Below are 14,358 nucleotides of genomic sequence, written 5' to 3' on the forward strand. Positions count from 1 at the left end.
TATGACAACCGTACAGTGCTCTGCAGTGGTCACAAAGGATATAAACAGTGAATTTTGTAGTGATATATTCTTGAAAACTCAGAGATGTGGATTCAGAACAATTAAATGATCACACGACCTTGGTGTTTGTCTAAAAACAGTAGGTAATTCGGCCAGGATTTGTACGCAGTTGGTGGGAGAAAAACTTTGACATTCTGGATTCGGTCGACAATAAAAATCACAGACTATAGCCCCTGTAAATGATGAAAAATACCTTACGACCCCATGAGAAACAATTACCGTCTGAATAGGGCTATAGACATCAAAGGGGGCTTGAGTACCTGCCTTTTTTCTTCCTTGAGAGAAAGTGACATTTTTTTCTGGGGGGGTTTTAAAAAAATAATACAAATAAAATCATTGTGTGGAAGTGATTGGTGATGAACCTTTTCATAGAATAGTTACGCATCGCAGGAGCGTTTTTTGTTTCAAGAACTCCTTTAAAGTAGGGTTGAACCCAGCACAATACTTCCAATGACGTACATGTACTTGTCCAATGAAAAAATTTCAATGCAACTTTGAGGGACTATGATTATGTATTTCTGATCAGCTTATCAGATATTGATCATAAACCGCATGGCAAATGCTAATACTTTTTTTTCAAATACTGTCTATTTTCTACTGTTCTTTGGTCAAAGTAATATATCAAATAATGTATTAGACAGGACTGGTAACCAGATCGTAAACTAATGAAGACGGAGAATGTGAGAGCTGTGTACCGTCAAAATAAAAGTCTCAACAACAATCGCGCCTCACGTCTCTTCAATGATTCTACAGTTGGTGCAAATGCAAAAATAGCCCTATAGGAGAACTTTTAGTTATCCTCGAACCACCCTGGTGGTTAGTACCTATAACTAAGTTCCTAGAACTACTCAGCGCAAAAACCCCTTAAGCTACCAGTGCCTCGACTTTATAGCTTATTAGCCAAAATACATCATCATTAACTTTTGTCTTGCTAACATACACGACTCATGAGCTACTAGTTAAAGGGTTAGTTCACCCAAAAATGAAAATCCTGCAATTTATTACTTACCCTCATGTTGCTCCAGACCCATAAGACCTCCGTTCATCTTCAGAGCACAAATTAAGATTTTTTTGTTGAAATCCGATGTCTCTGAAAGGCCTCCATTGGCCACAATGTAATTTCCTCTTTCAAGACCCAAAAAGGCATTAAAGACGTCGTTACAAAGCCCATCTCACTACAGTGGCTCTACAATAATTGTATGACGTGACGAGAATAAACTCAGAATAAACTTTTGTGTGCAAAAAAAGAACAACACCTAAATAATGACTTGTATAGTGATTTAAAAACACCACTTCATAAAGCATCAGAGCTTTATGAATCACCATATCGGTTCATGATTCATGATCGGGTCAAACCGCTAAACTGCTGAAATCACGTGACTTTGGCGATCTGAACCACTGATTTGATACACTGATTCGTAAAGCTCCAAAGCTTCAGGAAGCAGTGTTTTGAAATCAGCCATCACAATATGTCATTGTTTATTTTTATGCACAAAAAATATTAGAACCAGAGTAGTGAGACGGGCTTTGTAACAATGTCTTTAGTGCCTTTTTTGGGTCTTGAGAGAGGAAATGACATTGCTGTCAATGAAGGCCTTTCTGAGCCATCGGATTTCAACAAAAATATCTTCATCTGAGTTCTGAAGATGAACAAAGGTCTTACGGGTCTGGAACGACATGAGGGTAAGTAAATAATGACAGAATTTTCATTTTTGGGTAAACTAACCCTTTAATTAAATAAGTTAGCAACATTTTAGCTGAGAAAATATAGCTGATGACCTGAATCAGGTGTTTGATTGTGGAGACATGCAAAATGTGCAGTGCTGGGGCCTCCAGGAATGCGGTTGGGAACCATTTTTGCCAATGTACTGTACTTAATGGAGACACAACAGGTGAATACAGTATTCAAATGTGTGTCTAATAATGTCTTCAGAATCGCCACACTGATATGTTTATTAGGCGTTAAATTATAAAAATGCGCTAATTTGCATTCCTTTGACAAGGCACTGCTGGTGAATAGTATAAACAAAATAACTAAAACATATCACCACAGAACTTTCCCAGTTACGCCTGGGGATCTGACATCAAGTGTATTTCCCCCTGAAATGTTATGTTTAAATATGCAGATTGTCTTGTTTTAGTTAATTTAGAAGAAATCTACAGAGGCAAACAGACAGATGGTAGTAGGCTTAAAACAAACACTATCTAAATGTGTATTTTGGAAGTTTTCTTTCCATAAGAGTAAAGAAGACATGGAAGCATAATAGACCAAATTGGAAAAATGTACAGTACCACTACATGAAAAAGTGTCGAGCCTTTGACGCGAACTCACGAAGCACCATGACGCATGTGCGAAAATATCACATATAGCCCTTCAACTCCGCAGCTTTGATAAGACACTTTTACATGAACTTATTCACTCATGGTTCTGGCATCCAAGAGATGCACACTTTAGTACCATTTTAAGTACTACGCCAAGACCTAATAAGCACAGTCAATGTGGAATTCAACAGCTTAGATATGGCACATCTTCTTCTGCTTGTAAAAAAGTTCCTAAATATTCTCGTGCATGCAAACTTGCCGAATAAAGTTGTCATTTAGAAAAAAAAAATGTTTGCGTATAAAATCTATCTTTGTTGCTTCATAAAATTATTGTACACTGTAAAAAAAAATGTGTTGGTTTTTGTTGGTTTAACTTTAAAAAGAAAGTAACCTGGTTGCCTTAAAAGTTTGAGTTTATTGAAATGAAAAATTTGAGTTGATACAATGAAAGAAATTTGTTTAATTAATAGAAACTCAAAATATTATTGTATCTGAACCACATAAATATTTTTGATCATGAAAATCATAAATCATGAAAATAGCACTATTTGGCTGCGTCATCACAAATAAAACACACACAATTGCCCAATATGCTTACAAAATCTTTTAATAATATTTTAATAACGGTTGTTGACACTCAAAAAAATGTTAATTCTATTAACTCCAAATTTTAATTTCAATGAACTCAAAATGTTAAGGAAACCAGGTTTACTTTTTTTCTAAATATTTTTTTTTACAGTGTAATACCACTGTAGTGACATGGCCTTTGTAATGACATCTTTAGTGCCTTTTATGGCTCTTGAGACATAAAACAATCACATTTGTGTCAATAAAGGCCTTTCTGAGCCATCGGATTTTAACAAAAATATTTTAATTTGCGTTCCGAAGATGAACAAAGGTCTTAAGGGTGTCAAACAACATGAGGGTGAGGAATTATTGAGGGAATAAGGTAGTAATTAATGATAGAAAGTCAAAGTTTTGTAGAAACAACCTTCATGAAGATTCTTTAGAACCTTGGTTTACAACTTACGGGTTTTAAACTATGTGAGGATGATTATTTACTTATTGCATATTTGTTTTTGGGTGAACTTTAAGAGGGTTAATGGGAAAGCCAGTGTACCATTGTTCTGAGTAGGGAGCTGTGCTCTGTGTTCAAAGAAAGACTAATAAACTGATATTTTATTGTGGCAGCCTTAAGTGAGAGAGTTTTAATCACAGACATCCCACTGGTCAGCAGCACACAACAAGGCAAGATTAGTCTGTGCAGTTTGTAAAGTTCACAGTATCACAGTGATTTCTATTGAAAACAACAGGAGGCAGAAGTCCTGAGTGGCTGTGACAACTGAGACCAGTGATGCTGCCGTTGAGGACGGAAGCAGTGGATGTCAGGTTACATTAGAAATATAACTGATAAGCTGATCTCATAGAAGACATGAGGGATGAAAAGAGAGAGATTTAAAAAGAGAAGGATGAAAGCAGGTAAAGACCACATTGATGGACACCTGTGGGAGTATTTCCTATTGAAATACTGTAGGAAGTTGAGGCTTGTACTGATTATAAAATAATATGGCCATTACTTTATCACAGCCTGGTAAAAGCAGAATTTATTTATTTTTCTAATGTTTTTATAATTGTAAGCTTCATTTGGAGGTGAACATTTTCATTCTGGAAAACATTTTATTTTTGTGAGATATAGTATAGAGATATAGTATATATTTTTGAGGTAATTTTTCAAGAAATATTTATAATTTATTCCTGTGATGGCAAAGTTGTATTTTCGGCATCATTACTCTAGTCTTCCATATCACATGATCCTTCAGATAGTTCAAAGTTTTCTGCTTTCTCCTGAGAAAATGACCTTCTTCAGAAGGCGTTTCATAACATTGTCACAAACTGTGCTCAGATTTGTCAAAATAGAGATGGGTGGAATCTAAAGTCTCAGTTCTGTTTTTAAAGGGGTCACAGGGTCACAGGGGTCCAAGGCTGCATGATTGCTGAATGACTAAAATAACATTATTAGCAAGATGGTAGAAAACGTCTCGGTTACGTATGGCAACCCTTCAGGGAACGGAGACGTACGTCGGACTTAGACCGACGAAATTGCAGATCACTTCTGGGAGCCCCTATCAGCTTCGAAATGTAGAAAACGGGCCAATGAACATTGGCGTGCATGCTTTGCATATCGCACCCTGCCCCGCTGTGCGGGTATAAAGCGGAAGCTATCACCACGCTCCGTTGTTTTTTACTGAGGAGCCAAACCGAGGCTCGAACTGCAGTGATGGTACAGCAACTGTGGCAACATGGATTGCCGGGGTAGGATGTGCCGGATGGCCTCCGTCTGCTTCTGGGCGGCCGAGAACTGCCGGGCAAAGCTCTCGACCGCGTCGCCAAAAAACCCGGCCGACAAAAAAATGGGGAGTCCAGGAACCGGGACTTATCAGTCTCCCTCATATCGGCCAGGTTAAGCCAGAGATGCCGCTCCTGGACTACCAAGGTGGACATCGCCTGGCCAATAGCACGGGCGGTGGTTTTCGTCAACCGTAGGGCGAGGTCCGTCGCTGTCCGGAGCTCCCGGGAATTCTGGGCCACCCTTGTGCATGTCCATGAGCGCCTGTGCTTGGTGCACCTGCAACAGCGCCATGGCAAGCAAGGCGGACGCGGCCTGGCCACAGGACCTATAGGCCTTCGCGGTAAGACCGGAAGAGAACCTACAGGCCCTGGACAGGAGCTTCGGGTCGGACAGTCGGACACAGTTGCATTGTGACGGCCCGCTCCACCGGCGGGAGACCCTCAAACCCCGTGGCCTGCCCGCCATCAAGGGTAGTGAGGAGGGAGGAGCCACTAGGTCGCCCATGGGCACTAAATGGTGCTTTCCACGACCTAGTCCGTTTCTCATGCACCTCTGGGAAGAACGGCACCGGAGCGGGATGCTGAGAACCAGCGCGGACCGCCCCGTGAAACCAATTGTCCAACCTAGAAGGTTCGGGACGTGGTGGAGGGTTTCACTCAAGCCCGACCTTTTCGGCAGCCCGGGAAAGCATAGCCGTCAACTCCGGATCCGACTCGACCGTTGCCACTCTCCCAGAGGGAGGCAGTACAGCCGAATCTTCATCCCCAGAGGACTGAAACTCCCCCTCCGATGCAGCGATTGACCTCTGTTCGTCTGCGGGTGCCCCAAAAGACACCATCGGCCGTTCATTAGCCCGTTTTCTATATCTGAAAGCTGATAGGGGCTCCCAGAAGTGATCCCCAATTCGTCGGTCTAAGTCCGACGTACATCGAACATGACCGACTGAAAGAGAACTGTACATTTCTTGTCTATTACCAACCACTACTATAGAAATAACGACAGTTACAATAGCAAAACGTGGGAGAGCATTGCTATAGTGTAACGATATTGTACTGCAATAGGCAGCACATCAAAGGTAATACAGAATCAAAAATAGTTATTTGTAATTGAAAGGGTTTAAATGACAATATCTGGTTATGGTTACACTTGAAGAAGAGTTACATAATAGATGTATGGGATGATACAAATTATCCTCTCATACCATTAATTGTACCCAGCATATATGTAGAATGTTATATGAGGGATAGAAAGAGAGATAGGGAGAAAGTGTAGAGAGAAAGAGACAAAGAACAGAGGAGGCAAAGAAAGATTGTCCCAAGAAAGGGACCCAGATGAAAAGAAGAGAGAGAGAAAGGCGAGCAGAGAGAAGAGCCGAGAGCAACAGTTCAATCTTCTTTTATCCCTTCCTTTACCATGTGATTGAAACCCAAAGTGAGACATTCAAACTGGGCAGTCAGATAAGTACAACTTCTCCCACAGTTCTAAAGGAGTGAAAATTCATTAACCCCAGATTTACAAACATTTTGGCTTACAGACTACAATCAACACCTCGTTGTGTTTAGGTTGTCCTTAGGCCATTAAAAATGGCCCTTATAATAAACAGGGGGTTGAAAAAGTGAAGCAAATATTTTTGATTATTTTCAACCTTACACTGTTTATGTTTTTTTCTAGGGTAATTTAGTATAAACATCAGCCCTATATCAAAAAATAAGTACAATGTACTTACTGTGTACAAATTGTATTGCAAAACACTTTTGCTGATATTGAGGTGGGATACAGCAGGAGTTAGGGACAGGTGTGGTGGTGTGGGTAAGTTTAAGGGTAGGGTTAGGTGTAAGGGAAGTGCCAACTGTGTAATTACAAATGTAACTACAGAAATTAATTACAGACGTAATTACATGCAGGTAATTTTTTTAATTTAAGTACAATGTAAAAACATGTAGGTACACAATAAGTACATTGTATCAAATTATTAATTACAATGTTAGTACATAGTAGTTAAGGCCACTTAATATAAAGTGGGTCCGAAACATCTGAGATAAAGTTGATGTCTAAAGAAAAAACCTCAATGATAACATTTGCTCTTCTTGGATATTAACTCTTTCCATGCAAAACATGGAATTTTCCATTATTTGTGAGAAAAGGCTTCTCCACCAAACAGAATTTTCCTGGTTTCAGTGTTTTCACTGTTAGACGCTTCTTCTGAATGAGTACTGAATCTCCTGATCAAAACACACGTGAGGAAGATGCAGTAAAACCAGTGATTGTATATACCCGATGCATATGCAAAATAATGTGATCATCAACATTAAAAAGCATTTTAATCAAAACTATCTAATGTTACTGAATGAAATGTGGACCCAGGACGAGCTACAGGACTGTGCAAGCATTAGGGGTGTTAATGGAATCGATCTACTCCATCTGTGTTTGATCATCGCTCTGAATCTGATCTAGATACAGTCTTTGACAAAAATGTGATTTTCTTAGCTTTTTGATCAAAATGTTGCTTTTTTATGAAACTTACCCATATTCATGATTTTTTTGTTTTGTTTTTTTCTTTAAAAGAAGGTAAGCTCTTTCTTTTGATATGGCATGCTCAGATATTCATAAAACAAAACATTCTATGGGCTATTACATTTTTGTGAAAATGGTTAAAAACCCTGGTGTTGGCTGGTAACTTTTTTTTTTAAATGCTGGTGAGGAAAGAGTTAAGAGAGCAATCGCTTTGAACACATTTACATATGGTATTAAGAAGCGCTTAAGTCATTTCCTTCACAAGCAGATGATGCTAAAAGCAGTCAAAAACATTTTGAGCTTGTCCACTTTTGATCACTTTCAGAGGTAGTCCAAAACGCATTCAACCCAATTGCTTTTGTAGTATAAACGCTCATGTGGTTGAATTTGTTCAAACAGCCACAAATGAAGACCTACTCTCCACCTCCTGACCAGCCTGAACATTATGGGAAGTGCTCTAGCCAGACGGGATTGAAACTCTGTCGGCTGAAGAGCCAAGTTTGGTTTGAAGATGAAAAACACACCAAGCACAATGTTCTCTCACGATTCCTGATATCTAACATGCATTTGCGGCACTTGCAGAAAAAAAAAGCTGCTATCCGTAGTTTTTATTTATATCGTTTTGCGTTCATACACTGAAAAAAAGGTGTTTTGGATTTTAATGATTTAATCATGTACTTCGGTTCCACATGAATCAATTAAGTTAAACTAACATAATTTGTTCACATAACTTCAACATCATAGAATGAAGTAATTAAGTAACCCAATTGAGTAGTCTCAAAATGTCTTTAATATGACTACCCAACAACAGACTACCTCAACCTCTTTAATCAAATTAAAAGTTTATTTTGTTTTTGTAAATGTTGGTGGTCACTTTACTGATTTATAAGGCTGTACTAACAAATCAAGTGCTATGTATGAAATGCTCTGTAATGACATGTGCTGTTTCGGTCCACAGCCTAAGCAATTGCTCCGCTATTCTCCACTATGGTAACCCAGTATAACACTTAAGTACAACAAATTTACTTTTCTCGTCAAGTCCCAAGCAAAGCATGCTGGGAACAGTTTCAGCAAAATTCATTTGCAAGTACTTAATTGGTTTACATTCACCCCAAATAATGTAATCTAGTAGATCGCATATTTTAGAGAATTAAATTAAAGGGTTAGTTTATCCAAAAATGAAAATTCTGTCATTACCCTCATGTTGTTCATCACCCGTAAGACCTCCATTCATCTTCGGAATACAAATTAAGATATTTTTGTTGAAATCCGATGGCTCAGAAAGGCCTCAATTGGCAGCAATGTCATTTCCTTTTACTACAGTGGTTCTACAATAATTGCTAACAGTTTATATATTGAAGGGGCAATTTCAAAAAAAAGCTTTGAATCGTTATGACTCGGCATATCGTTTAATGATTCGGATGGCGCGTCAAACCGCCGAACTGCTGAAATCACGTGATTCAATACACTGATTCATAATGGTTCGAAGCTTTGTTGCACAAAATCTATGCTCTTCGCTTCATACAATTATTGTAGAGCCACTGTAGTGAGATGGGCTTTGTAACGACGTCTTTAGTGCCTTTATGGGTCTTGAGAGAGGAAATGACATTGGTGTCAATGAAGGCCTTTCTGAGCCATCGGATATTAACAAAAATATCTTCATTTCTGTTCCGAAGATGAATGGAGGTCTTACGGGTGTCGGACGACATTAGGGTAAGTAATAATGACTGGATTTTCTTTTTTGGGTGAACTAACCCTTTAATCGAAAGCAAAGAAATCACGTTTAGAAGAGAAACACAATATTGTTAATAACATAATATGATTAAGGTAATTGGACAGTGTGTGTTTTCCTGTTTCTTGAGTAAATGTAAATTGCGAAAACATATTAGTGCGTTAGATCGAAAGATCTGAAAAAGCCTCTCCCCTCAAAAAAATCAGGGCAGAAGTGGTTGAAAGTGGATAAAAGAGACATATTAAAACACCAGGTGTAAACGGGAATGTTTCTCCGTTGTGATCTGATCGACCAACTCGCATCTTAATACTAGGTGTAAACAGGCCTCAGAGAGATGTGAAGGAATCATTTAGGACAGAAAATTCACACTCACTTGTTTTGGTGTTTGGAGCCCTGGAGATGTGCGTGATACTGCTCGATGGAGTTCAGGACCACTTTGCAAACGCTGCATGAGTAACTCCGGCGCAGGACTGCAAAAAAAAAAAAAAACACAAAATAAAACATTCCAACTTGAAAGCAGAACGGAAACATGTCCCTGCTGAAACACTCTTAAAAATGTTTTGTCCCATTTCTCGTTCTCTTTTGAGCATTATTGATTGCTTTTTGTTTTCGAGATTGCCTTGTCTGACAAAGAGCACAGAAATCTATATTTAATCCCTGTTGTTTTCCTTCTCTCGAACTGATGACGGTTTTGTTTGAAGACTCCATTCTCTGTGTCAGATGAAAATGCGCCTGCTCCTAATATGGCATCTCATTCTGCAGTCTTCATTGAATCAGAAGTGTTAGCGATTTTAGTTTGCTTTTGTCTTGATGGCCTTTTGATTTGGGGGGTTATGCTTCATGATGGTCTTTTAGAGTGGAGGGGCGCCAAGTGCATCAGTCGGGAGGGAGTGAAGCAGATGTGAGCTAATTAAAGGCTTTGCAGGTGGTACCACAAATAACGAACAACGTCAGGCCAAAAATAGACGGATGTGAAGAATGGGAGAGCGTCGTAGAACAGAAAAGCATAGAGGCTCGTTCATTACATGTGGAGAGACCATGTGTGCTCTTTCTGGGCAATATTTCTCTCAGACATCTGCAGAGTTATTTTTGATGACAGTGTTGTCTGTTCCTCGATCTGTTCAAACATAGGCTTTTCACACCCTTTGCATTATATTGCTTTCACACTATTACATTGTGTGCTTTAAAAACAGAACCTGTTCTCAGTTCAGATAAGGTGATTACATACATTTGTAAGAATATATATGTAATTAGCATGTAATTCAATGCATTTTATGCATCCGTACATAGTGATTGCATAGTTACAACTCTCAATTCTGTTTTGGATGAGCTGAATGCATACTTGTGACTGAAGATTTTACCGTTTAGAACTGTGCAAAGTTGCTATGTTGCTTGGAAACTGTTAACAACTTAGAGTCAGACATTTCGGCAATCATATTAACAGAGCGGCTTTATAGTAGACAGATTCACATTGTCATAAAAGCAGTTTTATAAAAGCAATAAGACATTCAAAATTGTGTTTTACACTGATTTTACCATCGAGGCTCGAACACTTCTTAAACATGGCACAAACACTTTAATGCTCAGCCTCTCATGGCTTACTGCTTTATACAGCAAACTCACAAAACAGATTTTCAACAGTTTGCTTCCATCAGTGTCTGGAACACAGGAGGGTCATTTGAAAAGAAAATTAGTCAAAAGAATAGCTTTCCTTACTCTTACCAGGTCTGAGGAAAGGAGAGGAAACAACAAATTCTGAGATAAATGCTGAGTGCTTTCCAAACTTCAATACCTGCTTTAATCTTTTATGAATTATGCCATTTAAAGTGGCTTTATCAAGGGCATTAGACTTTCTTCACATTTTTTATTGCCAGTGTTTTGTCAGTGTATTGATTTTCACCCAATGCTAAAGGACAAAACATTATGAGTACCAGCAGTGTTTTAGTGCTTTATCTTGGAATTTCTTCATGGTCACCAAAACATACACACACACACACACGCACGCACGCACGCACGCACACACACACACACACACACGTCTGGTTTGCTATCTTTGTCGAGACTCTCCAAATACCTAATGTTTTTTATACTGTACAAACTGTATATCCTATCCCCTTGCATTAACCCTACCCCTAAATATACCAATCAAAGAAACCTTTCTACATGTTTACATTTAAATAAATAAAAATATAATGTTATTATAAGCTTGTTTCCATTATTAGGGCTTTACATTAACACCAACAACCCGCCAAAAGTCGGTGGATTTCAGCAGTGGTGTGTAACACAGTCACTTCTATAGAAACTTTGGTGTGTTGAAATTTATATAATATACATTTTTCATTTTTATACATTACATCGTAGTCTTTTAAAAAGGCATCTGAAATAAACTAAGTGCAATATAGTTTTGTAAAAAATATAGATTTTTCAATAGCAATACTGAAATATCTGAAATGCTTCCAATACTCAATTTTCACGTAATAGATATATGATAACAGCTGTACTTTCGACTATGTCCCTTTATTCACTTGTTTATTTTTCTACAGATAAATATTGTTGGTGTTACAGGGTTTGAATTTCGATGTGGTATGGCATATATTGCTCACACCCAAAGTGCATGCACATGAAGCCAAGTAGCTATGTAAAACAGTATAATGTGCATCAGGTCTTAACCAGTGACAGCAGCCTAATATACCTGTAAAGCTAAAAAGCAGATTTGTGTCTGAGATTTCTGCACTGTCAAAGAAAATCAGCAAAACGGAGGAGCTAAAGTCAAATCTACTGACGGAGTAACGGAAAGTAACGATGACCGGTGGCTAATGACAAATGACTAGTAAAGGTGGAAGAAAGTAAAACTCACATGGCAGATGCGCACACAGAATTAGAATACAGAAAAAATACAGTGAGTTAACAACGTGGATTAAAGGCGCATGTAACTTCTGCATGAAAATTGATGAATGCAGAACATTTAAAATACTGTCGAGAGTAACACAAGACAGGAAACGCACCAGAAATCGGTCATCTCAGGGACACTGATGGTATGAAAATATATATGAAGGACTGATTGTCACTTAAATCTGTGTTATATGACTATTATAATGCACAATATAGAGAAGATTAGTTAGTTATGTGATGCTGTGTTTATTATTTAAGTGCATGATGCACAGTTTTTTGTGTGTTTATAAAAAAATCAACTTTGTGTGTTCAGAAGAACTGAAAAAGTGAACTATACCACTAGTTTACTTAAATAGTTAATGTAAAATTATAATGTTATGCTTAACAAATTTAGAGACAGTTGTATGTGGAAAAGTCTTTATTTATATTGCATTAGTTCAAATTTAAGAATATGAACTTAAGTAATTATATATTATTTTCTTAGTTTGTTTTTCTTTTTTTTTTTCTTTAAGGTTATCAACCTTATCGAATCATTGAGCCAAACTGTAAAAATACTATCTGACCTGACAAAATTACCAAATACAAGAGCTGAAAAGTGATTTGGAGTTGTTCCCTGTGTCCCCTGTGATTGACTGATGCTTTTATCGAGTTAGAAGCAAATACTGATATAAGATTCCCAGATAACTCAACAATACCAGCTGGCAAATTATGAGATAAAATTTAAAATATCTATTTGGCAGTTTTCCCCCATGGTATCAATGTTTAATTGTGGCCATGCAGTGAAAATGCTGAGTGGCTAGTAACTTTGGAAACAGTGGCTTGTGAGCAAAAAAGTTAACGTCAAGCCCTGGACATAATGATTTTTATATTGTCATATTTTATATATATATATATATATATATATATATATATATATATATATATATATATATATATATATATATATATATATATATATATATATATATATATATATATATATATATATATTGTCATCACAGAAAACATTCTGCATTTTTACATTTTCTAAATTGACTCCCACATTTGTGTTCTCATAAACCATATAAGAACACACACACATACATTCTAATGAAGCTTTCTGGATGCTTTCTGTGAGTTGAGAGTGATGTGATGCATGTTCACAGACAGCTTGTGGTGTCAGTACACCAAACATATGGTGATAGCAAGAATGTGTAGTGAATTTAAAACACTATTCATAGCAAGCTATTCATATGAACAGGATGCATGGCGTGACTGAGAAATATTGCAATGAAAATGTAACTGATATTATAAAACATGTACGGGCTGCTTCTGAGAACAGTTTTTTTCCCCCTGCTAAACTCTTGCTACTTCACTGACTATTAATTAAGAATTGACATTTAACTGACAATTAAAGATGTAAAACTGGCTATTATACGAGCAGCTAAAGAGTTACACGAGGACCATCTTCTTTCAAAGATTGAACATGTAAAAGTTGGCCTTCAGACTTTATAAGTAGCTTTACAGAATGTTTGTTTCTGTTAAAAAGCTCTGTGTGATGGGATTTTCTTTCATAGGACCCCTGATGACCTCTTAGTGTGGTTCTCATAAACAAGCCTTGGAAGACACCGTGGTGGCTTCTAATCCCAGTTAATTAAACCGACTGAGTTGCCAAAAGAACCACAGTGAAAGACAGACAGAAAGAGCGAGAGAGGGGGAGTGAGTGAGAGAGAAAGAGAGATGTGGCTCAGGGTATGAGATGAATGTTTACTAGGAGGAGATTAAACTCCTGGCTTGTGGGAAAGAGGTCACACTTATTTCCGACAATAGGCCATCAATCAGTTTCTCTTTTCTTGCCCAGGAAATTGCTACCAAATAGACGAGGCACTCGTGAAATTCCACTAAATTATTAATTGCGCCCAATCAGACAGATTATTACTAGTGCTATTTTACTCTGGATTTGAATATTAAATTAGAACTCAGTAAAAAGTATGACTCACTTTTATTAAAAATAAGAACACTTTGAAAAGTAGGTCAGAAAATACGTAAATACGATCTGAAGATGCAAAAGTATTATCGTTATCTAAGCTGAAGAGTGTTGAATCGTAAATCATTCTCTGCTGGAAATAACAGCTTATATTGTAGAAGTTGCTGATCTCCCAGCCTGGTTTAGTTCTGGGAAATGTAAGTTTCAAATGATTTCTATTTTAAATAAATCATCATAAAACTTAAAGTTATACAGTTGAGTTTTAACATTTTTGAATCCATTCAGCCGATCTCTGTATCTGGCGGTACTACAAAATAGGTCCTATCTATATCTGTATAAAAGTCTAAACTTTTAATTTTCTGTTGGTCTTAGTACACAATGCAACTGCAGAATAGTCAAGTTTTAAATTGGAAAAAATATTATCTTTGAAAAAGTAAAGTCTTTGGTCATTTTTGAGACCGATGCTAATGGACTGATATGATTCAATGATGTATTCTAAGCTATGCTAAAACTGGTACCGCC

General features: G+C 37.5%; 1 protein-coding gene across 2 annotated transcripts in view; it reads right to left on the minus strand.

Moving 5' to 3' along the window:
* zgc:171482 (zinc finger protein) overlaps positions 1 to 14,358 on the minus strand; it is a 218,372-nt gene that overhangs the window by 53,937 nt on the left and 150,077 nt on the right. For both annotated transcript variants that reach the window (XM_067421599.1, XM_067421598.1), the window contains one exon: positions 9,352 to 9,448. In XM_067421599.1, coding sequence (XP_067277700.1) covers positions 9,352 to 9,448 — 97 coding nt within the window. The remainder of the gene's footprint in view (positions 1 to 9,351; positions 9,449 to 14,358) is intronic.

The sequence above is a fragment of the Pseudorasbora parva genome, chromosome 17, assembly GCF_024679245.1.
Source record: "Pseudorasbora parva isolate DD20220531a chromosome 17, ASM2467924v1, whole genome shotgun sequence".
NCBI lineage: Eukaryota > Metazoa > Chordata > Actinopteri > Cypriniformes > Gobionidae > Pseudorasbora > Pseudorasbora parva.